At 46.8% G+C, this 22,622-nt stretch overlaps 1 protein-coding gene across 2 annotated transcripts in view; it reads left to right on the forward strand.

Annotated features, from left to right (window-relative positions):
* Positions 1-9,417: 9,417 nt before the first annotated feature.
* The window catches only part of FLT1 (fms related receptor tyrosine kinase 1), a 108,187-nt gene continuing 94,982 nt past the window's right edge, over positions 9,418-22,622 (forward strand). Inside the window, exon 1 of one of the 2 annotated variants that reach the window (XM_027469712.3) lies at positions 9,418-9,733. In XM_027469712.3, the coding sequence (XP_027325513.3) occupies positions 9,676-9,733 (58 nt within the window). In that variant the 5' untranslated portion in view covers positions 9,418-9,675. The remainder of the gene's footprint in view (positions 9,734-22,622) is intronic. The other variant, XM_038174901.2, reaches the window with a different exon arrangement.

Here is a 22,622-nt window from a genome sequence, read left to right on the forward strand (position 1 = left end):
TTAGGTGCTCATTTGGTATATCCTATCCCTTAGGGCTGTGCCTATTTCCTCTCTTAATAAGCCTCATCCATCTCACCAAAATGATGGACATCTTAACTTCGTTGCTGGCTGAATCCAGGGTAAAGCCGGAGATGACTAGCAGAGGCTAGCTGGTTCCCACGTTTCTAAATTCGAAAGAACACTTCGTATTTTGCCACGAAGAGTTCAGGCACGTAAGACACAGCCGGGCGCAAGGAGGGCATCCCTCCCATTTCAAACCCGTTCCCAACTGGGACCTGAGCTGGGCTGGGTGTTTTTTCCCTGGCTTGGTGTTAGCGGTTTCAGTACGGATCGTCTGATACCCAGTGATCAGCCTGAGTACATCACGGCACGGATGCTGAACGATGGCAGCAGCAACAGCAGCAGCAGTAACCAGAGAAACCCTGCCCGTAGCAGCCCGTGGCAGCCCGTAGGCACTTACGTGCTCTCTGTTCCAAAAATCGTGAGCAGCTCTGCCGATTATCAGAGGGCTTTAGACAACTCCATCCCTCATCCTGATGGGAGTTAGGCACTTCAATGCCTTTAAGGATTTGTGCCTCTGGGGCTCGTCCTAGATAACAGAAGTCTATGGTGGAGTCTGTGGGAGATAAACTCGAATTGCCCACATCTGAGGGCTGGGGGAAGGGAGGCAGCACCACAGGCAGGAGGAGCACGGCTTTTCCTGCCTGCTCTCCGGCAGCTGGTGTGCTGACAGCCTTAAAAACTGCTGGAGCTGGGATTATGTGGGGGCTAAGGGCCATAGGCAAGAGTAGGGCACGGTGTTAGAAACAGCAGACCCAAACCTGGGTTTCGGTGAAGGGAGGCAAAGACAGCTGTAGTGTCGGATGTAGGATGTAGGATGTAGGATGATGTTCACCATCATCCCCAACCAGCTGTGTTCAGCAGTCAGCACCTTGCAAGCTGCTACAAACCCAGGTGACCTGCTCTGCCTTGGGGGTTTTGTTCTGTCTTGTTTTCACAGCAAAGCAGACACACAAAAAAATAGCCAGATTTAGCATTTTTTTAAATGAACCCTGCCCCTGGACCCTAGAAATCCCATTCTATTTTATATTATTACCCTTAAGGGTTCCTGTACCTTCTTTCCCCAAAATGTCATTAAATCAGCCCATCTACATGTGTGAAGAGGGACATTAGGCTTTCGTTTTTATGACAAACAGACACATTTAAAGAAAACGATTTGCATTTTCTGGTAATGAGTCGGGCAGAGCAACTCCATCCCTCAGACAGAGCTGCCAGAAAACGGTCAGAGCAGGAGCCTGACCCTGCTGCTCCTGCTGGGTATAGACTTTCCTTGGAAATGGTTTCTTTATCCTATTAGGAAAGGCAGGAACTCACCCTTAATAAGAATTAATAAGAAAATGTATAAGAACTATTTTAAGAATACAAATTCTTCTTTTGATAGCTCTTTCAAGGAAAGATTAACTTTTCAGGATTTATTTAACAATGAATCAGCAGCAAGGGGTAGCATCAGCAGCACTGAATGAACCCAAGCACCCAAGGATCCAAATATCCTCCTTTGGACTGATGGATCCTTGGAGAGCAGGACTGAAGCCTTTCAGCCATTATTACTTATTTAAGGGAAAGAAAGCCATTATATTTTTAAAGCCTCTGGCAGGAAAGCATGCCTCCCAAAGTGCCTTTGCAAACAGCGCGGCTCCTCTTCAGATGTGACTGATCTTTTCCTGCTAAGAAGCTGCTGGGGCTTGCAGCTGGCCCTGGCACCGAGGCTCCCCCCGGGAGGAAGGGGGCCACGGTGTCCCCGGGCCGGGGCTGGCTGTGGGAGGACCGGGACACCCCGGACAGCAGCGGGGGGGCCCCGTGAGCTTCGTCCCGGTGCTGGAGGGGCTGCGGGTCCTCGCACTTAGCCTTGGGGGGGCAAGGCAGGAAGAGGCTCCGCATCCCCGGTGGTTTTGTTTCGGCTCGCACACGTCGGAAGCGGGGTTGAAGCCGTGCGATGGCTTTTTTTTTTTTTTTTTTTTTTTTTTTTTGTGGAAAAGGAAAGGCATCTGCAGGCATTTCGGTGCATCCCCGAGGGCTGAGCGGGGCCGGTACCCGCTGCCCGCCCGCAGCATCCCTCCCGGCCCCCACCTCTCTCTCTCTCTCTTTTTTTTTTTTCTTTTCCTTTTTTTTTTTTTTTTTTAAATGTTCCTCCCCCAAAGATCAAAAGCTCCTTGCTGTTGCACAAGGACTATTTTCTCAGGCGTCCTTCCCCACCACGGCTTTGTGAACAGGACAATAGACTCCTGTGTCAGTGCTGTTGGCACCGGCCTTGCATAATACAGGAAGCAGCATTTCCTTTCGGGGGTGGAAAATTAACTTGGATCGTGCGTTTCTCTTTTTATTGCTGAATCGTCCACACCCCGGGAAATTGGGCTCGCAGGCTCTCGGGAAGGGGAGAGGCACTGCCTCCTCTCCGCATCCTCCCGGAGCAGGGGAAGACCCGAGCCCGGCTCCGCCCCGCTCCGCCCCGGCCACGCGTGGTAATGGGGCTTGGAAAGGGCTTTTTCCGAGCCGGCAGGGGCTGTCAGGGTTTGCAGGGGGGAAGGAGGGATAGTAGGGCCTGTGGAGGTGCAGAATTTAGGGGGAGTTTCGGCTCCGTGTGTGTGATGTGGTATGAGCATCCCATGGTGTTATGAGCATCCCATGGCGCGCCCGCCCTTCAAGTGACGGGCTCTTCATTGCCATGCGATGTTTGGGGGTGGGTTTGGTGAGTGCAGCTGGCTGCTGGCTTCTCAGCCTTCCCTGGCTGCCCCTAACTGGGGCTGGTGAGAAATCAGTGCAGGCTCTGGGGAGCTCGGGAGTGGTCCTGCCACCGAAAGCTTCTGGTCCTCTCTGCTGGCCTTAATTCTTGCACAACCCTAAACCTCAGATTCAGGTGAGGTAAGGACACACATAAACTGTACAAGCAGCTCCCTGTACTTGTGAGCTGAGCTTAGGCACACACCATTCTCCCCACTAGCCCCGCACTGGGTCCTGCCCGCCGGACCTGGTGACAAGGGAGCATTCCCAGGAGAGGATTCACAGCTCCAGATGGGCAGCCCTGAGGCTTGCAGAGTCAGCAGGCAGCCCTTTTCTGCCTCCACGTTGTGCTGACCTGCCAGTTATGGTTTTGCTGCACCAAAGGAGGCAAAGATGCTAATTTCATAGCGTGCATCACCCAGGTAATAACCTCCCTCGTCACCACAAGTATCTTGTGGAACTGAAAGTTAAGCAGCCTTTTAACTTTTCCTATTAGCTGGTTTCATTTCTTTACTTTTTTGTTGTTTTGTTTGTTTTACCCTCTACATTTTAAAATTACTTTCAAGGAAACCATCATGGAAAAGACCTATCTTGAAACGATTGTCCTAAAAATCTCAGTTATGTCTGGAGAATGAAGGAAAAGACAAATCTCTGTGCATGACAGGGGAAGCTCCTTTAATTCCCCCAGGTGATGCAGCTCCTGTTAGCCTTCCCCAGCAAAGCATCGTCCTGCTTGCAATTGGAGCCAGCACAACTCTGGGCAAACACTGCAGCAGACCCACCCTTCCTTCCTTCCTTCCTTCCTTCCTTCCTTCCTTCCTTCCTTCCTTCCTTCCTTCCTTCCTTCCTTCCTTCCTTCCTTCCTTCCTTCCTTCCTTCCTTCCTTCCTTCCTTCCTTCTTTCCTTCCCTCTCCTTGTCTCTCTCTCTTTCTTTTTTTTCTCTCTCTTTTTTTTCTTTCTCTTTCTCTCTTTCTCTCTCTTTCTCTCTCTTCCTCTTTCTCTCTCTCTCTCTCTCTCTTTCTCTCTTCCTGCCTGTCTGATGGGCTCACATCACTGCTGATTTAACTTAGTCGGATGTCACCAGAGCTCCAAACTTGCATCCTGAATCATCCCTCCTGCAACTGCTCTCTTTGCAGGTGTGTAAGTGAAGGAGCATGTGGAGCAAGGATCCCACCAGCCCTGCTGTTTGGGACATGTGGGACAACCACACGCTTTGTGCCAGTGCTGCAGGACCTTGACAGCCCTGCCTGTATCCCACATTTCCCAGTACGGCTCCCAGGATGCTCCTGTGAACATCGGTTCTGCGGTCGGAGAGCTGTTTGCTTTTGTTCACATTTTGTATCCGACTTGTTCCAAAATAATCAGGACATAGACATTCATGCACATCCCTGAGTCACCAGCTCCTCTGCAAGCAGCAGCTGCACAGGCTCCTGCTTCAGAGGCCTGGTTTATATTATGGGGAGGGAAACACAGCCTCTAGGGGCGAGTGTTTGGGGTGGTAAGAGGAAAAGAGCTCTTCATTGTAAGCCTGGTTTTCTTTTCATGGCCCAATATTTTCTTGGGTAGTTTACCCTTTTTGACATGTTTTGGTTTGGTTTTGTGGTTCTTTTGCTGACCTTCTGGTTGTCTTTCCCACTGAAATGCAGTGACCTTGGCCCGGTTCCACATGGATGAGATGCATTTGCTCCTTTCATGTGGTCTTGCCTCTTTCTAAACACTTTGCCTGGTACGTTCACGTAGTGATGGCTTCAGGAAAGGCATATATATATATATATCCTGCCAGATAAAGGGAAGAAGTGATGGTTTGAGACTGGATTTGAGGACCCTGGGGGGTGCAGCTGATAGCACTGCATCCCTACCACTGTCCCAGCTGGTCCCAAAGTAGGTCACCCCCATATTGACGCAGGTGTGCCTGCCTGTGAGGGGGGTCCGGCCCGCGTACGTGTGCATGTAGTGGAAATGCTTACTGGCATTCTTCTATTGTGCTTGCTTTCTGTTTTTTTCAGGGACAAAAAATCTTGTTCCACTCTTTTTCTTTTTTTTTTTTTCTTTTCCTTTTTTTTTTCCTGTTTAGCAAAATATTGCTGAATACACATATAAAATCAATTGTGTAGTATTTTGAAAGAAAACGTGTATTGTAATGGAGTTTGCTTTCAGTGAGGGGGGCGAAATCACTGGCATCCTGCCGCATGGACCCGAGTGCAGAGTCAAAATCACATAGGTACGTGACCAGGCTCAGCTGCTGCTGCTGCACGGCAGCCACACAGCACGAGCAGGGGCTGGTGGCACAGACTCCAGCAGAAAACATCCTCAAGGACCAGAGGGGCAACCCCTTGCCTCTAGCTGTCCCCACAACAGCTATTATCAGCAACAGGTCTGACTTTGCCAGCTAAATTCCTAAACTCAGCCAACAAACCTCGATGTAGGTACCCACTGGGCCATGATGGGATGTCCTGGGGGATTGCCAGAGGTCTTACTAATTAGCTTTCTACCCTCCCAGTAACACCTCTGATTAATTGCTTGTGCCAGTTGACTGATTATAATAACTAAAAAAAAAGAGCAGCGATGTATTATGAGCTTCTGTTACCTCTCCTTTCTCGCTGTGGTTAGACAGCTGCCTGTTTTGCCTGCCCTCAAAATTAGACCTGGCTTTGATGTGGGCGAGAAGCATGGATGAAGAGGTGACACAACCCGCGCTCTGAGCTGTCATACCCTACTGGGCAGCGGTGCTGTGAGCTTGTCCTGCAAGCACTAAGCCTTTACTGAAGATTTCAGCTGACCTGGCCACACACCTTGACCAGTTAAGGAGCAAAGAGGCTGGGAAAGCCCATCCACAGCTACAGTTGGTGTCTACACATACACCTACCAAGCACGTGCCTGTTGAGCAGCTGTTACACCAAAACTGTGACGCAGGGAAAAGGACTTTCAGCTTTCTCTTCCCACAGTACTGAAGAAAATTAAGGAACCTTATTTTGGTTTAAATACAGATTTTAATATAGTGGCCACCTCTTCTTCATCCATGGTTAATCTGGATAACAGAAGCTAGAGTTATGATGATGATGACAATGATTGACTAGATAACGTGTCGCTTCAGCTGTGCCTGCCATAGGGAGATGGAGCTAGAGGACATTAAAATACTGCAAACTGAAAACATCTAATTGAAAAGAGAGAGGAAAAGAGAGACAGAAAAGGGTGCTGGGTAGAGTATGCCCAGTCCTTTTGACTCAGGATCTTGCTCCAGCTGGCAGTCTCCCTGTAAAAATCTCTGATATTCCTCCAACTGCTGCACTTCACTGTGTCCCTTTGTGTGGGTGTGCTGTAAGCCGTGTTCATGAAATGATCTGGGTTATAAATGGCCCTCCATGTTATAATCCAAGTTATATTCTGGATTATTTTACCAAACTCTTTTTCCACTGAGCCACGGAAACTGTTGTGCCAGTGCAACTGAGGGCCAGGGCACTACAGCACGGGGAAGGACGGGGATCCCACTGGTGGGCAGGGAGCTTTGGGTCCTCACCTGCTGGCTCTACTGTTTTCAGGTGATTCGCTGAAATATTGCTTTGCTTAAATTTTCAGTCCCGGCAGCACGCTGTCTCTTACAAGCTATTTGGCAGCTGCAGATTCCGTGGAAGACCTGCAGAGGGAGATCCAATCTGCTCTGCTTTGACATCCTTCCCTCTTCCAACAGCTGGAGCTGGGGAACATCTCTGAGACAATCTAGGCTGCTCCTGCGAGGTCTCTACCTCTCTGCTATGAGTACGGAGACCAAGCAGAAATGATTAGGTCCCCCAGCTCCATCTCCAGCCCATGAAGTCTTCTGAGAGCAGGCACCTGCTGCACAGGTGCCGGGGTAACCTTTTGTGTAATGCTCTGAACGTTGCAACCAGTGCCACTGGGAGATACTCTGAGCACCAGTGCAAATAAAAAATCACTTCCACGACTGGAAAGAGTCAGGTCGGATTGGAAGGGTATCAGCTACTGGTGTGAGTGGGATTTTCCAGGCTCTTTATTTTTGCCAGGTCCGCGGGAACTGTCCACACGATTCCTCCCAAGGGACTTGGCGAAAGCCTCAACTCAGGATGTTCCAAGTGTCCTGCTTCCAACGGGGAGCAGAATCCACAGCCTCAGGATGTGTCCCAGTGACTTGGCTAAGTCATATCCGGATTGAGAGGACTCCCCACCCCACCTAGCTCTTGAAACCAGACACACAAGAGTCATAAAGACTGGCAGAGAGCAGGCGAGAGGGAATGTGCTGGTTAAACATTCATCTCTGAGAGGTCCTGTGTGCTCCGGGTGGTGCCTGTCTTCCTTCGCAGCCTGCCCTAGGATCTGGGTTTGACCCTTTTCCAGCTGAAAGCCCCAATTACTCGTCTTTTCAATCAGATTTCCCATTGCTCACTTTCTGTGCTGTGCCAGTGAGTCTTGCTAGCCAGGGAGGGGCAAGGGGTGCGTGCCAGGGAGCTGGTGCTCGACAACTCAACCACCTCAGTGCCAGATGTAGGAGTTGTTCAAGCAAAAGGCTTGGCAGAAGCCATCTTCCCCCCCCCGAGCAGGGCAAAATTCATCCACAATACAAGGGCTGCAAGGAAACATGACAAGCTGATGTTGTCTGCTGGGAAGGCTGCTCCTTCCCTGTCTGTCACAGCTTCTGGAGTGCTGGAGGCTGAGCAGATGAACAGCAAAGATGTTTGCCTGATACATTTCAAAGAGGGCTCACTCTCAGCTGCTAAATTTGGCTGGTTTCCTTTTGAGTTTTTAGTGATAGTCTTTCTAACATATGCTAGGAAAAGGAAATTTACACCGTTTCACAGCTGAAGGAAACGTAATTGCCCCTAAAACACCAAAGGATAAAAATTGTCCTACACATAAGCCACCTGATTCCTAGCATCACACCTAGGCCTAAGGTCCTGGGTGTGAAGAGCTCATACTGCCTGCAGGACGAACATTTGCCTGGGAGGGATCTGTGGCTAGCTGGGATTTGTGTGGCCATAACACCTAAATTGCTGTATGAAATATGTTCTCAGGATAATGGTGTTGCCATTATCCTGTGGTACACAAAAATAAGGGCAAACAGCTTCCACACTGCCCTCGCCTTCACACCTGCACTGCCCAGCTGCTTCAGTCTGCATATTTAGAGATGCCCTTCATCCAGGCACAGGTTTCCCTCTGCATCTTCATTCTGCTTCATGGGAACGCCTGCATCCTCTTTCATCCCTGTGTCTCATTATTGGGGTCTTCCCAACCTTCCTGCATGACTCTTCTCTCCCTGGCTTTAGCATAAGAAGCATGATAAGGGTTTATGAGTAGATCAGGTTTGCCCTCCCTGTTCCTCGGCTCCTTGGGTGGGTCAGGAGCTGATGACATCCCCTGGAGAAGGAAGGAGGTACGCCTTGCCAGAGCGCTGTGGTCTTTGGAGGGCCGTGACTGAAGGCAGCTGTGATGTAGGAGGTGTGAAGAGGGTGGGGAGCTGGTGTGGCATGGCTGCCGGGCTCGCGATGGGGCCTGCATCATCTCAGACTCAGCACGTACTCAGCACCGCGTAGGTCAAAGGCAGGGACATCCAGTTCCCTCGGCTCCTTCCACAGGGAGCCCTTGCTCCTAGGGGGTCTGAGCTGTCAGGATGCCCAGTGTCCTAGTTCTGCCTGGTCTGTCCTCTCTGGTCGGCTGTTTTCCCAGCTGCTGTCCTCTCCTCTGGAGGAGGTGATGTCTCGTGAGTCATCCTCTTCGGGAAAGAAGCTTCTGGGTTCTTTCCCCCACGGTGCGAGCAGACGAGGGGGAAGGTCTCCATCGCTGTTTTGTTTTCGAGGTCTCAGCTGGGAGCAGGAAGATTGGAAAACGCAGCCTTAAATTCTTAGCGTAGGGTGTCACTTGTGAATGGGAGCCGGGCAGAAGCATGCAGGAAGCATTCTCACCGACTTTAAACTTGAAAGTTAAACAGCTCTCGAGTTAAAAACAACACCAACTTCTCATCTTTTTTGTTGCACAGGATGGTCTGGTGGGACACAGGAGATCTGAGCTCTATTTCTGGCTCTTGTCACCAGCTTCCTATGACCTTGGACTGGCTGCATGTGCCTCCATTTCCTTCTCCTTAAACTGGGGGTGATCACATCTACCTGCCTCCTGCAGATGCTCTTGAGGCTTACTTCATATTGTAAAAATCTAGGAAGGGATGAAACTGGTCAGGCCAAAAACCTGCCTTTCACCCCATAGCCTTTCTCTGGGGATGAATGGGAAGATGGGGCTTGAGTTTTGCTGCCAGGCTCCCCTTGGCCTTTCCCAAAAAGAAAAAAGAAAAAAAATCCCATACAGACCACAGGAGGTGAGAGCTCAGGGAGGAGAATTCCCTTCCCAGCTCAGACCTGCACGTCCCAGGGGCAGAGAAAGCCAGCACTGGGGCTGGCAGGGCGGGCTCCTGGCACATCCTCAGCTACGTTTGCTCACGGAGAAGGCAACCCCAGGCCCCGGGGGGGGTCGTGCCCCCCCATCGGGGTTCGGGGAGACCCTGGGGGAGCTCCCCCGGCGGCTGCCGTCGGGCGGGGAGAGGGCGTGCTGCCGGCGGAGGATGTGGGGCGGGGGCGAGGGGGGGTGAGAAGGGGCGGGATGGGGGTGCGCGGCGAGGGGTGGAGAAGTTATAAATCAGCGGGGCCGGGGCTGGCCGGGGATTGATGTCCGCGGGAGGTGAAGCTGGCAGCAGGGCGGACACTCCCTTTCCGCGGGCAGGGGCGGGCGTGGAGGGCTGTGGGGCCGCTGGATGCTGATCCCTCGCCTCGCCGTTATCTCCGCCACCGCGGGAGGAGCCCGGCACCGAGGAGAGCCCGTCGGAGCCCAGCCGGCTCCTCCGCCGCCGCCTCGCCGCCGCGGGCAAGGGAAGAGCCCTGCGTGGCCGCGGGCAGGACCATGCCCCGCCAGCCGCTCTCAGGGACCGTGCTGCTGGCAGCCGTCCTCCTGCTCGCAGGTAAGGCTCCGACGACCCCCGTCGTCCCCCCCTCATCCCTCTCCGGACAGCCACCGGCTCGCCGCGACGCGTCCTCCGCGGGGGTCCGAGGGCACCTGCCCCTGTCCCTGTCCCTCCACCCCGGGGAAGGGTCTCGGGAGGAGATGCTGGCTGTTTGGAGAGACCCCCCCAAAATCCTAAGGCGACCCGAGGAGCAGCCTCCCCTCCGAGCCGTGTCCGAGCCGGTGCATCGCGGCAAGCAAACAAGACTCGGCTGCGGGGCAGGCTGCTTTCCAGCCCGCTTTGTTTCCGAGGGTCAGCCTCTCCCAGCCCTGCCCGTTAGGAGGAAAAGGTGCCCGTTTCCTCGGCCAAAAACCCCACGCACCGCTGCCTCCCAGCCCCGGGGGCATCTCCCGGAGCCGTACCGCGGGCAGGATGGAGCCGCTCGCCGCGCCTGCATCCCGCAGGGCTGCGTGTGCCGGGATGGGTCGGCGCAAAGCTTTGCTTTTCCTCCCCGAGCTGTTTTTTTTATTTTTTTTCTTCTTTTTTTTTTTTTTTTTTTTTCCCTTTTCTTCTCCTCGAGTTGTTTTTATTTTCCTTTTTTTTTCCTCTTTTTTTTTTTTTTTTTTCTTTTTTCTTTTCCTGAGAGAGGAGCCGGCCCCGCAGGGTCGGAGCTCCGCGATGGGAACCGTGTCCCCCTGCCTTGCCTCGCCGGTCACCCGGGAGCAAGGTGGCGTTAGGGTGGTCCCTCGGCACTTCGGGGCAGCCCTCCGGGACCAGATCCCTGTCCCCACAACCTTTCCCGGCATGGGGTCTCCAGGTGCTCCCGGCTCTTCCGCGCGGGCTGCGCGCAGCATCTCCGCGCTCGGCGATGCGCGCAAATCCCGGGAGGGGGCGAGAAGGCAAAGATCCAAGCGGGTGGCCGTGGGCTGGGGCTGCTGAGCCCCGCGGAGCCCGTGGGAGCCACCCGGGGCCGTGCGGGGCCAGGCGCGCCCCCCCGGGACGGAGCGCTCCCCGGGCGCTGCCGGTGCTACCCGGGGGGGGGAAGCTGGCGGGGCCGCGCCGCCGGGACGTTTTCCGGCTCTGGAAGTGCTGATTCATCAACTTTGGTATAGATATATAGGTATTCTTCTTCTCCTTCTTCGTCTTCTTTATTATTTTTTTTTTTTCCTCAGGAAAGTGCCGACTTCCCCACATTATTTTTCTCTGCCAAGGAGGCTCCTCTGCCCTCCTTGGAGCAACACTGAAATAGACACAGGCATGGGACACCCACCCTGGCTACAGGAAATGTGGGTTCAAATCCTTGCCAGGCTTCCTTCACAGCTTGAGCTTGAACTTCGGTGTCCCTCTCCCACAAGGGCTCCCGCGGTGCCGAGCCACGCTGGGGCACCGGCTTCCTCTTTCCTGTCGGAAAGGTTTCCCATTGTGCAAGCTGTGGCAAACCCACTGCCCTGGGAGAAGGTGGACTCCGTGATCTGTCCTGTACGAGACCCTAGTTCACCTTCCTGTTCCAGGGACTGTCGGGCATGTGCACCCTACACCAACTCCAATGGGAAAAACCCAATGGGAAAACCTTGGTGTTCTGGATTCTGGGCTGTGGGGACGCACGTCCTGGGGTCAGCTCAGGGCCAGTAGGCACTGGAGAGGAGCTACTCTGCTGTTCGGCTGAGTGCCTTTGCAACTGGTTTGCTGGAAACTTATATTTTTCCTCCCTTAAAACTATGAGAAATTGAGCTCCAAGTCAGAATTCAGACTTTTCCAACCTCTTTGATTGTTTTCTTCCTTTCTTTCTTTCCTTTTTTTTTTTTTTTTTTTGGAAAATAATCCTTGCACAGGTTTAGTTGGACATCCCATATTGGTTGATCATGTTTCTTCTAAGCCAGTAGTAAAACTCTCTACACTTGCATTTGCATGGAGCATTTCAAAGCCATCGGTGAAGTGGTGGGATGTTCTGTGCTATGCGACTTTCTATGTGCTCCTTCACATCTCATGTTCCTTCACTGCTTACCCGAAACTCTTACTGAGGCTGTTCAGCACTTCCCTTTTTAAGTGTTCTTGATGGACTACTCTTGTACTTCAGTCTGCGGGTGTCTGCTGGGCTTCCATTCACTGATAGGTACCAGAGAAGATTGACAAATGAGTCAGTGGTTCAGGAGTTACCACAGAGAGTTTCATAAGGAAGAGACAGAAAGAGATCTTCTAGCTTGTTTATGGCTATTTAGTAATTCAAATTTCCCCAAAGCAACATGCAAATTACAAGCCGTAAGAGATCCCATTTGAGAAATGACATATGCTTTAACACGGGAGTGTTGGGCACTTCAGCCCCCTGATATTTCTATGCACATTTACATTTTAACTATCAGGGAAAGAACAATATTTTTTGTCTCTGTTTTTCATAGCTCTTTCATATATTTCCTGTATAGTTTGTATATATGTATTCCACAAATTATATTGCATGCTTTTATGCTAAAGACTGGATATGTAATGGTCAACATAAAAACTTTGGTGCCTTATTTAGGTTTGATCTCCCAATTGCAGACTTTATATCACAACAGGTTTTATCACTAGTGCTTAGGAATATGAAGGACTGGATTTAAACCTCAAAAAGATCAGATTCTGCAGGCTGGATCAAGGATTATGTGTCCTCTTTCTCCAGAAACTTGAGACAGATAAATCAGCTTTATTTCCAGCTGTCAACACACCTGCAATACCTCACAATTAGCGGCTAGAAGATAAATAGAATCTATTACAATCTTATCTGTGGACAGTGCTATACAAGCCTGAGTTATTTCAGTTGGAACTAGATCATCAAAATCTCCAGCAAATGATGGACTTTTCAATTTCATGGTCAGCTGGAAAAAATGAAGGAAGAAATTCCAGGTCAAATCTAAACAGCGTTGAGGTTAATTTCTTACAATAACTAACCTGACTTCCCTGGAAGTGCTGTTCAGATTGAAGTTCATATGTTAAGGTTTCTATCTGATTTGACTACTCAGCTGAAACAGCTGTGCAGCCTTGCAGCTACAGTGATCTAACCTAGGACTAAGGCTAGAAATCTCAACAGAGTGCTGAAAAAATGGTTATCACACTTCTGGATCTTCATGGAAATTGGGCTGCCTTAAAAATTTCATACTACATTTGTGTTAGGCAGAGTTAGACATTGTTGTATAACACAGATTTTAAAAAAATGCATGTACTGGCATGCTTTTTGGCATTGCTAAAGAAAGTCACTTGCATCACTTACGAATGCTTTACCAAACAGGTGCTTTGCTCACATACTCTACAGAAATTTAGATTTCTTCCTCTTATAGGTGGTGTAATCTGAAGCAATTCCTTTGGGCTAAGCTAGCATGCTCCAGATTTATGGCTCATGCATGAGGAAATCAGGATTTGGCGTGTGCCTTCAACTGTGATCTTCACATCTAGAAGCACCCAATACATCTAAAACCTAAAAAAAAAAATAAAAAATAATTGCTGGGGAGATTTGGAGATTTGATTGTGCTTTGGACGATTGATGGTGCTTTTTTGATTTTTGGGGGTTTTGTTTGTGTTTTGTTTTTTTACATGTGAACAATAGCAAACAAGCTGAGCCTATTTTTGTCAGATGCTTCAAAGACTCAAACCAGTAGCCCTTCACACTGTGTGGGTGTATAGGAGAAGAGGAAATTGTCCAGATTTTCAGGGCAGTTGCTGAGTCCTTACACTTTAATGTGGTTTGGAAACTTCAAGCAGAAATGTTTATCAAGTTGCTAGTTTTTGTGTCCAACTGAGATTGGGAAAGGAAGAGGCTCAGCAGATGAAGGTTAAGGTTCGGTGTCTCAAAAATACGTATCCAGTGGGGCTGCGGTGGGGCTTTATCAGCAAAACTCCTCCTTTGAATCCCCTAAAAGTAGGGACTGAGGCTTCCTGTTGCAGCCCCAGAAGGCATGGAAAGCCAGACTGCTGCAAGAGTAGCTTTGCTGCGAAGCCCGGGATGCTCAGCTACCACGGCCACCTCTGCTCTTGGAGGGAAGCCTCTCCCCTTGGTGGGACACCTTCAAGCAGCAAACTGCTCCCTTCAGGCATGCTTCAACTTCTTGTCCCGCTTCTCCCCCCAGCAGTCTGTTCTTTTTCTCAATCGATATTTGTAAGAGCGTGTAGAAATGTTTCAGTGCATATTTGAGCATGAATTCCACCTGTGGACAGCACCAGCCTCTTTTCCCTTGGTCCTTGCGATGCATACTTACTACACATAGTCCTTCAACTGGGAAACAACCTTCCTCAAGTACTCCTGGCTAGGAATAGTCTGACTTCTTATTCCACCATGTGGGAACTGCTTATCCTAGAGTTGGTTCAGGGATGGGCAGGAAGGTGTCCACAGTTGTATCAAGATGCAGTTCAGTTTCATTCCCCTGAGGCTAGAGGTCAGCACTGCAAAAATCCCTGTGGTTATATCATGCCTGTTGTGACTGACAGAATGAATTCATGCTGCAGCTAAGCAAAGTTGTAACAGATTGAGAAATACAAGAGTGTGGGAGAAAAGATTAGAAACTATATGTCAGAGGCACTATTGCCTGAAACGTAAGCCCTGAACCGTCAGGATGTACGGAGAACTTGGACTGGGACTGTAGATGACTACTTCTTCTGTTTTATGCCATGTTTGGTGATGTTTGGTGGTTGTTGGCCTTTTTTTTTTTTTTTTTTTTTTTTTGATGGCGTGTTGGGTAGAGATGTACCAGTTTTTGATGTGCCAGTAACGAAGACAAGGAAGAGGATCTTGCTCATGACACATCTGTATTGCTCAAGATGGTGATTGATTCTTGCACAACGGTTAACCGATATATTCATCATCTTTCCCAGAATTCGGTTTGGTTTCCTTTAATGGAGAAGAAAGTGGTTCATGTTCAGATGACATGGTTTTACTGTCACTGCTGTTTTTCCATCAAACCAAATCCATCGAATAGCAAAATTGTTTGGTCCGTACCCATGGTGTTAAGTCACCCAAAGACAGTCCAGCATGATAAGATAGACTCATTTTTATGTTTATGTGACTCCAATATTTCTCTAGATGATAGAGGTACTCTTCTAGCATCCACTGATCTGTGACCTTAAGGACCTTGTTAAAATCCCTTTTAAGTTTTATTCTCACCCTTGGAGCTATTGCCTTGAAACAAGGTGTTCTTTACCACTCTAGCAGCTGGAGGACAAGGAAGTGCTTAGGAAGAAACTGTGTCCAGGATTTCAATGGGTTGAAGATGCTGTGGCAAAGCAGAGCTGGGGACCCGTGAGCAGATGTCCGCTCCTCGGAAGTTCCCTTGGGAAGCCCGTGCCCTGGGAACAGGACCCCCCGCTCAGTGCGTGGGGAGAGGCAAGGGATGAGCACGAGGGCGCTTCGTGAGAGGAATTCCACAATTTCACATAGCTCGCTTAAGCGTCCTTCCTGTGGGATTCTTCTCTGCCACGGGATGGAGGAATTTGTTCCCTTTGTTCCCATTGTCGTTCCTTCATGGAAAAACCTCTCATCAGGGTCACTGCGGACTAATGTTAACAGAGGCGTGAGAGCTGCCATCCAAGAACAGACAAGGGCTCTCTGTAGCTCCGCATTGTGTCTCTGGTGGTGTCCAACATCTGGTCTTCAGGGGAGATTCAAGAAACCTTGCAAGAAAAGTAGTTACCTCATAACATTCTCCAGAGACAAATTTTTTTGGAAGTGTGATCTCTAAAACCCACTATGACTTACTAAGAGACCATAGGTCTCAGGGTCAAGGTAATAAGTTAGAGTCTGACAAAATTTAGGTGTTACCTATGTTTATGGCAAATGGATATACCATGGTGGAATTATATTGCATTATGCTATATAACGATAATTTTCTTCTTTTCTCATGATGGTAGCATTTGGGGTGGAAACCTACTTTTCTTTGTTCTATGCAGCACTGTAATTCACTTTTGTCCTAATCTATAAGTACTAATGGTTATAATTTCTCAATGTAAATTGAGCCATATACATGCTTACCAGAAACTTTCTGCATGTGTACCTACCATAAACTTTTTATTTTACATCCCATTTAAATGTAATATAGGTTTAGCCTCTTAACACATTCATCAGGATGCAATTTTTGCATGCCAGAAAAACCAAACATGGTCCAATTTGCTTCATTAGTGCTGTCCTCACCTTGCCTGGTTTAAAGTCCAAAAGCCCACCAAGGCCAAATGGAGCAGTGACCTGTTTCACAAAAGCTCTCAGGCTGGTCCTCAGGGCAGCCCGTGGCAAGAGGGATGACTTCTGTAACGAAGAAAGATGGAGAATGGCCTCTGCATTAGTTATTTCTCTTATTTTGAGCTCTGTAACTCTGCTTTATAGGTTAAAGTAGGGTGGATGGAAAGTCAGTTTCAACTCTGTCTCTTTATTTTTTCTTGGAGTGTTATAGGACAGTTCAGCTGTAATGATGGAGCATCGGAAATAATAATTGGCAGCCTTGAGCAAAGTGGAAATCCTGCAGTTTGCTCTAAGTTTTATTTAATTTAGTTCTGAATTTATTCCTGTGCGCACAGCTTAATGAACAGTACAGTCCCAAATGGATTTGGTAGGCCAGTGCTGATGCCTGAGCCAGCAGATTACTGGCAGCCAGGCAGTTTGTCTGCTCAGACTTCTATATGAATCAATCTTCCCGTTCAATCCTATTTTATTGCTGAATTTGTCTTGCCAGGGAATCTGTAACAAATCTGAAGTATCAAGTTGGTAAAGAAGTTGAATCTGGTCAAAAAATTTACCCCTTTAATCCCTAAATATAGGAACTTAAAAAGATTTCTGTGTGTATTTTTAATATGCTTGCTTTGCCTTTATCAGTACTTTCCTACCGCACTAGTTAATGGAGTAAACTTTCCACAAAATGAAAGCATTGAACTGATGGTTATATGCTGGGACCTCTCAAGGTGGAATTGGAGCAGAGGGGCAGCAAGCACGGACACATGTCCGCACGTGACAGACAGACCTGGTTGTCCACCACACCTATTTGTGTATAGGGCCATGCAGGATCCTGTGCGCAGCACAGGCTTAGTTGTGCGTGGAGTTGTGAAAACATCCTCCCGGGTGAATTCCAGTGGCCAACCACACAGCATCATTTCTGGTGGAGTGGCAACTGCCTCTCTTCCACAATGACCTGAGCTGGTTTTCCAGTAATGGTCCCATTGGGGGTTATACTGGAGGCATTAGGTTATTCATTCAGATTCCCACTTCCAATTTCATATGTTCAGTGGGGGAAAATGTTTGTGACTGTGGCTGGTTTTACTTCTTTGTTAATGACTTTCTACTTATGTAGCCAATGAAACAAGCACCTTTGTCACGCTTACTTAGACAAGATATTGGCAAAATATTTGGCAAATGAGTGGCAAATATTGGGGGAATATGCTTGTTTCTATTTACAGCTATTGGCCACACTGGCACAGTAGGGTTTGCTGCTCAGATGCACTGATAAAGTGCTATCAGAATTGTACACACTCTATTTTTAGGTACCCAGTGTTTTGCTTTGCCTCTGTAACATCTAATCCTGTATCAGCGTGTTTACACATTTGTGTACAGTAAGTGTATACATGCAGTAAATAAACTCTTATCACTTGCTCTGAGATCCAGAACTGAGCGGGGAAGGACACTGTCTGAAAAACTAGACACACACAACTTTCTGTACCTGTGAAGACATTTCTTGGTCAGTAACGTGTCCATTTGCCCTGCTGTCTCTTTTAATTCCAGGGTATGGAGTCAGGGTCAGGGCATTTTAGCCTGCACAAGTCTACAGTGATAAACCTTATGCTTTTCAGACTCTGTTACAATGCAGTATCATAAGGTATCCCAGTTCTTTCATCCATTAACCTATACATTTTCTTGGCTGGATGTTACATCCAACTGGTACTTTAAATTCCTAAATTATAGTTGAGATTCGTCACTCTGAAGTATTCAATTCAGAAAACACTGGGTGTGTGTTGTGCAGAACATCAGACTGGATAATCTGAATGTCCCTTCTGGTCCTGAAAGGGATGAATCAACAGATTGATGATTTTTATGAATCAGTGCATATTTCATTAGTAAACAGCTTTTAACAACTTTCTTGATCTTGAAAGCACTGAGAACACATTTCAGTCACAGCAGAGGCATGTGCCAGTGATGGATCTGTTGAGAAGTGAGACAGCTTGAGCTATTTCTTCTGCCCGCAGCGTGTTTCTGTTTGCCAGCACACGCTGATCCTCTCTTTGCAACAGAGCAAACAGGAAACAGGGACAAAGCCACTGTATGGCCCATGGACCCATGTCTCTTAACCCTTCCCAGTCCACATGGCCTGAAAAGTTCTGTTTGAGGCTTGTGTCACAAGCATACCTCCATGCTCCCTTGCAGATAAGCTGTCCTGGTTTCTCTTCTGCCAACTGTAGGTGTGGCATTTGGATTTGCTTCAGAGACGTGGTGTGAAATTAGGTGTATGAAGGGCTGTGAGGCTTCCTTCAGAATGGGGCCTCGATGGCACCTGAAAGACCTGGGGATGCTGCTCTGAACTTTAGGGTGGCTCATGGTTTGGCACCACGGGTCTTTCTTGGAGGCTGCTTCTCAGTATTTGCAGTGGATACCGTGCTTCTACCTCTGTGTGCAGGAGCCAGACCCAGGCAATGCAGACAAGGTGGGGGCTATTGCTGCCATGGGGAGGGGCAAGTAGCTTCTTCCCAGCTACCACCAGTCACAGAATTAGAAAGCTTCATTATCCAGGGCAATGTCTTCTCCCTCTCATCCTGTGGAAGGACCAGGCTGGATTTCCACATTTTGGGGCAAGAAAATATTTTTTTTTTCCAGTCACTACTGAAACTTTGATATAATTCTGCCTGGAAGCTTTCTTGCAATTATTTCTTTCTAAATGCAACTATTGAAGCTGATGGGAATTTCAATGTTGATTAAACTAGGAGGAAGTGTTGGTCAATACTTTTCCTTATGGTCATATGTAAATTACAACTTTAAATAGCTCCTCAGAGTTCACCACAAGTTCCTTTTTCTCCCTTTCTTCTTTCTTTTTTTTTTTTTTTTTTTTTTTTCTTTTAATAGAGTGATATGGCATAATGCTGAAAAAAAAAAAAAAAGTGAATGGACTAAAGTATCTTTAGAAGAGATGGTAATACAATATCTCATGAAGAACCCTGAAATAAAGAAAACTACCACTATCTCTAATTTTACAAAATGGAGTAAACCTATTCTCTGCATATGAGGGTAGCTGGTGGCCGTATTCTGCTTAAGGTGCTTCAGACCAGTCAGCTCATTTTCACAGGGGCACAATGAAGGTCAACTCTCTGGGTGACTACCATGCTCCTAACCGTTTTGGCCAGACCCTGCGGTTGCTTATTAGTTGCACACGTGTGGGTGTCACTATTCCCTTCAATGAGATGACTCACAAGGAAGTGCTCAGAAGCAAGAGTAAAGTCCTGGGCTGCATTTGAACTGAATGACCCACATTTTAAGGAGCACAGAGAGGTGAAGACCCTATTAAGAAATCATGTGCATTCCCTTTCTACTTCGAGACTGTCCTATACAAAAGACATTTTTGCTGAATGTGCTTGAAAGGAGGAAATTATATTTGTTGGTAAAAATTACAAAGGATCAGTTATGTTTAACAAGCTTCAACACACGTGCAACCCCAACAATGACCGAAACAATTACTTCTTGATGGATAACTTTATTGCCCACAGATGGCACTTTAAACCTAGAAGGTCAGACTCCTTGTATACACTGAAGTTGCAAAGATAAACTGAACATTCTCCTTAACCTCTCGTGGTGCAGGTGAAAAAAGATTAGTCAACATGTTCAGGATATCTGGAGTGGCTGGAAAATCACTTAGCCTCAAATTATGAAAAAAAGAAGTTAAAGACCACCAAATGTGTTAACCTCAAGGAAGTTTCTAATAACTTCTAATATAGTATCTTTCTTTAAGACATAGAGCTAGATTTTGGGTTTACGCTTCTTAGCCAAGGATGGCAGAAATTTAAGGTTTTGAAAGGAAATTCAAAAGTAGAAGCTAGAAAAATCAGAACAGAGGTAATAATTCAGAACATGGGCCTGATATTGAGTTCAGTAGATATATCCTTTTAAGAGAAACCAAGGTTTAGTGGAAGGTACATCAAATATGCATGGTTACTTGTTTATCTGCAGAAATGAACTCACGCATCATACTGGGAAAATATATGCAGGTTCATTTATTTTATCTTTTTTATTTATTTATTTTTAATTACTTGTAATCAGCGGTTTTGGTTAACAAATAATTCAAATTTGTTTACTTAATTCAGCAAAAGCACCGCCTTTTATCGCAAGGCAGAAAATAATTAAAGAAAGTTTGTTCTTTTGTTCCTTTGCAAATTGAAGGTTATTCCTTCTGCTTTCTTAAAAAAAAATAAAATATTTGTCCTTCACTCATTTTAAATATAATAACTTCTGCAGTCTAAATTGATTTTGCTCATTAATTAAGCAACCCTATTGTCTGACTTTCACATGTGTCTAATAAGCCTTCCAAAACAAATAGAATACGCAAAAAAAAATCATGCTTTTCCCTATGGGAGGAGATTCCTCAGTTATCAGGATTAATTAGTTCTCTTGCTGTCACACGAAAAGAAGTTGCACCCCCCAATGTAGGTCAGTGTGAGGGTAGGTTGCTGATGGTCGCCTAGTGACAGGCATAATGATAAGTGAACATGTCCTGTTGAGCCATGACCCTTCGGAAACGACAGTATCAAGTAAAATGCCTGGAGAAGGTTCAGAGAAGGTATAACCCACTTCTAAATATTGACAGTAGGAATTTCCTTGCTATTTTCCTTTCTTTTTCTTTTCCGGTAAACATGTCAAACTCCATCGCATTTGTACTCTGCATCAGTTTTGTAGCATTTAAAAATGTAAGGGAGCTAATGACCCATGAATAGATAGGATGTCAAATAAAGCTATTTTACTTCAGACTTAGCATCTTTGCTGGTAAAAATACTGTCTAGCATACTTGCAAAAGCATCAATATTGGCCAGAAATAAGATCTTTTACTTCAGATTTTTGTCATTGGAAAGCTAAATTAATGAACATATAACAAATCTGATATGTCATGCCAAAAACACTGATGCGAGGTCTTGAATATTAATATGATTAAATACCGGAGTTGTGTCTAAAATGTACTCGAAATCCATGGTGAAATTCCGGCTTATATCAATGGGAGCAAAGTTAGACAAACACTAAGCACTCCTTAAAATCCCACCCATAATATTTACAAATACTGTGGTGTCTTTTAGATACACGTAATACGTGTAAAAGGGCAAAAGCTTCAATATTTATCCAGCATATCTGACTTTCTTTTTTGCCTACAGGACGGAGGTGAAAAGGTCTTTTTTTTTCTTTTTCTTTTTTTCTTTTCTTTTCATTCAATTTTAATAATTCTAAGACAGGTCTTCTGACATGCACACTACCAGGCTCTCTTGTTCTGTATGCTTAATTTAAGACAGATCTTGAGATTTTCATGTGAACATCTTATATCAACGTAGAGTTACTAAGAGAGAAGTCTGTAACCTTTATAATGTTTTCTTGCCCTTCACCTTTGGCAGACTTTGGACACAACAGCAGCCCACGTTCCCAGGGCTGGTTTTCTGCTCCCAGCATGGGTCAGGCATGGTCATGCTGGTGCCTGGCTGGCTTTCTCCTGGGCAGGGTGCTGCTGGTGGTGCTGAGCAAAACCGAGCACTCAGCTCAGAGTTTCTCAGCTTCCGATGCTAGGATGACAAGAGAAGTATAAAGAAAATGAAGGAATGTGCTCGTTTCATGTTGGGTAGCTTAGTTGGAGGGCACTGGCAAACCCTGTCAACCAAAGAGCCCGAAGCTGTCTGAGCTCTTGTAATGTTTTATCTCAAGTTCCCAGTATTTACCTTTACGGACGTTATTACAGAACTGAAATTCAATAGGCTCATAGACCGTATGCATCTACAAGAGGCCATCCCATAAAAGCACAGTGCGCTGTTTGGGAGACCCAACACTTCAGAACTGAGATCCTTAAATGGCAGGTGAGAAAAACATATGCTTGGAATGTATCACATAACAAATTTTCTTCAAAGATTTGCTGTGTCCTTTTTTCTCCCCTGTTAGCAGCGGGAAGAATATATAATTTCTAGTTAAAAGTATGATTGTCTAGACAAATCACAGAGGAAGTCTGTCTATTTGTACAGTATCACCATTCAGTTTCTGGCAATATTTGTGGTGAAGTTCAAAGAATCACTTTGTTCTGAGAACTTGTTTTGCTCTTCCTTGAAGCCTGTTCAAGTGAGCTATAACTTAGTTTATGTCTATGTTTAAATGTACGCTTTAAATCTTTTGTACAAGCATGGATGTTAGTACATACAGGAGCAGCATGACAGCCACAGACACAGTAGGAAATACTTACTGACAAATGGAGCACAGCTGACGCTTCCAAAAACGTTAAGTAAGAGCAGATGAGGGCCGTGCTTCCTTACCTTTTGTACCAAGTCTTCGTAGTTTTAGCATCTCTCTACAAAAATGTAGACTTGGCTTCTAGGCCTTTCTTGGACTGAACAAGCTCACATCTCAGGACAAAGCTTTGACATTCAGCAGTAGATGTATCTTCAGATATGTCCTTAAATGCATATACTGCTGGGTGAAAGCTGCTGAATTTGGAGTAACTAATTGACTTGTGAGACTTTATACACTCAAAATTTAGTTGCTCACCTCAGCCAGAGGTGGTGTCTCAAAGTTTCTTCTACAGTCAATGAAAGAGAGAGGACTTTCCAGAGGTGATTCATAACAGCCACACAGGATTAGTGATTTCTACTGTGTTTGGTACATACAGCTGTTCATATTCAGCTGTGGTAGGGATCTCTTAGAAGTGCTTAAAATAGCTAAGCTCAAACTATGCTTGACTGCGTT

This window comes from Anas platyrhynchos, chromosome 1 (genome assembly GCF_047663525.1).
Source record: "Anas platyrhynchos isolate ZD024472 breed Pekin duck chromosome 1, IASCAAS_PekinDuck_T2T, whole genome shotgun sequence".
Classification (NCBI taxonomy): domain Eukaryota; kingdom Metazoa; phylum Chordata; class Aves; order Anseriformes; family Anatidae; genus Anas; species Anas platyrhynchos.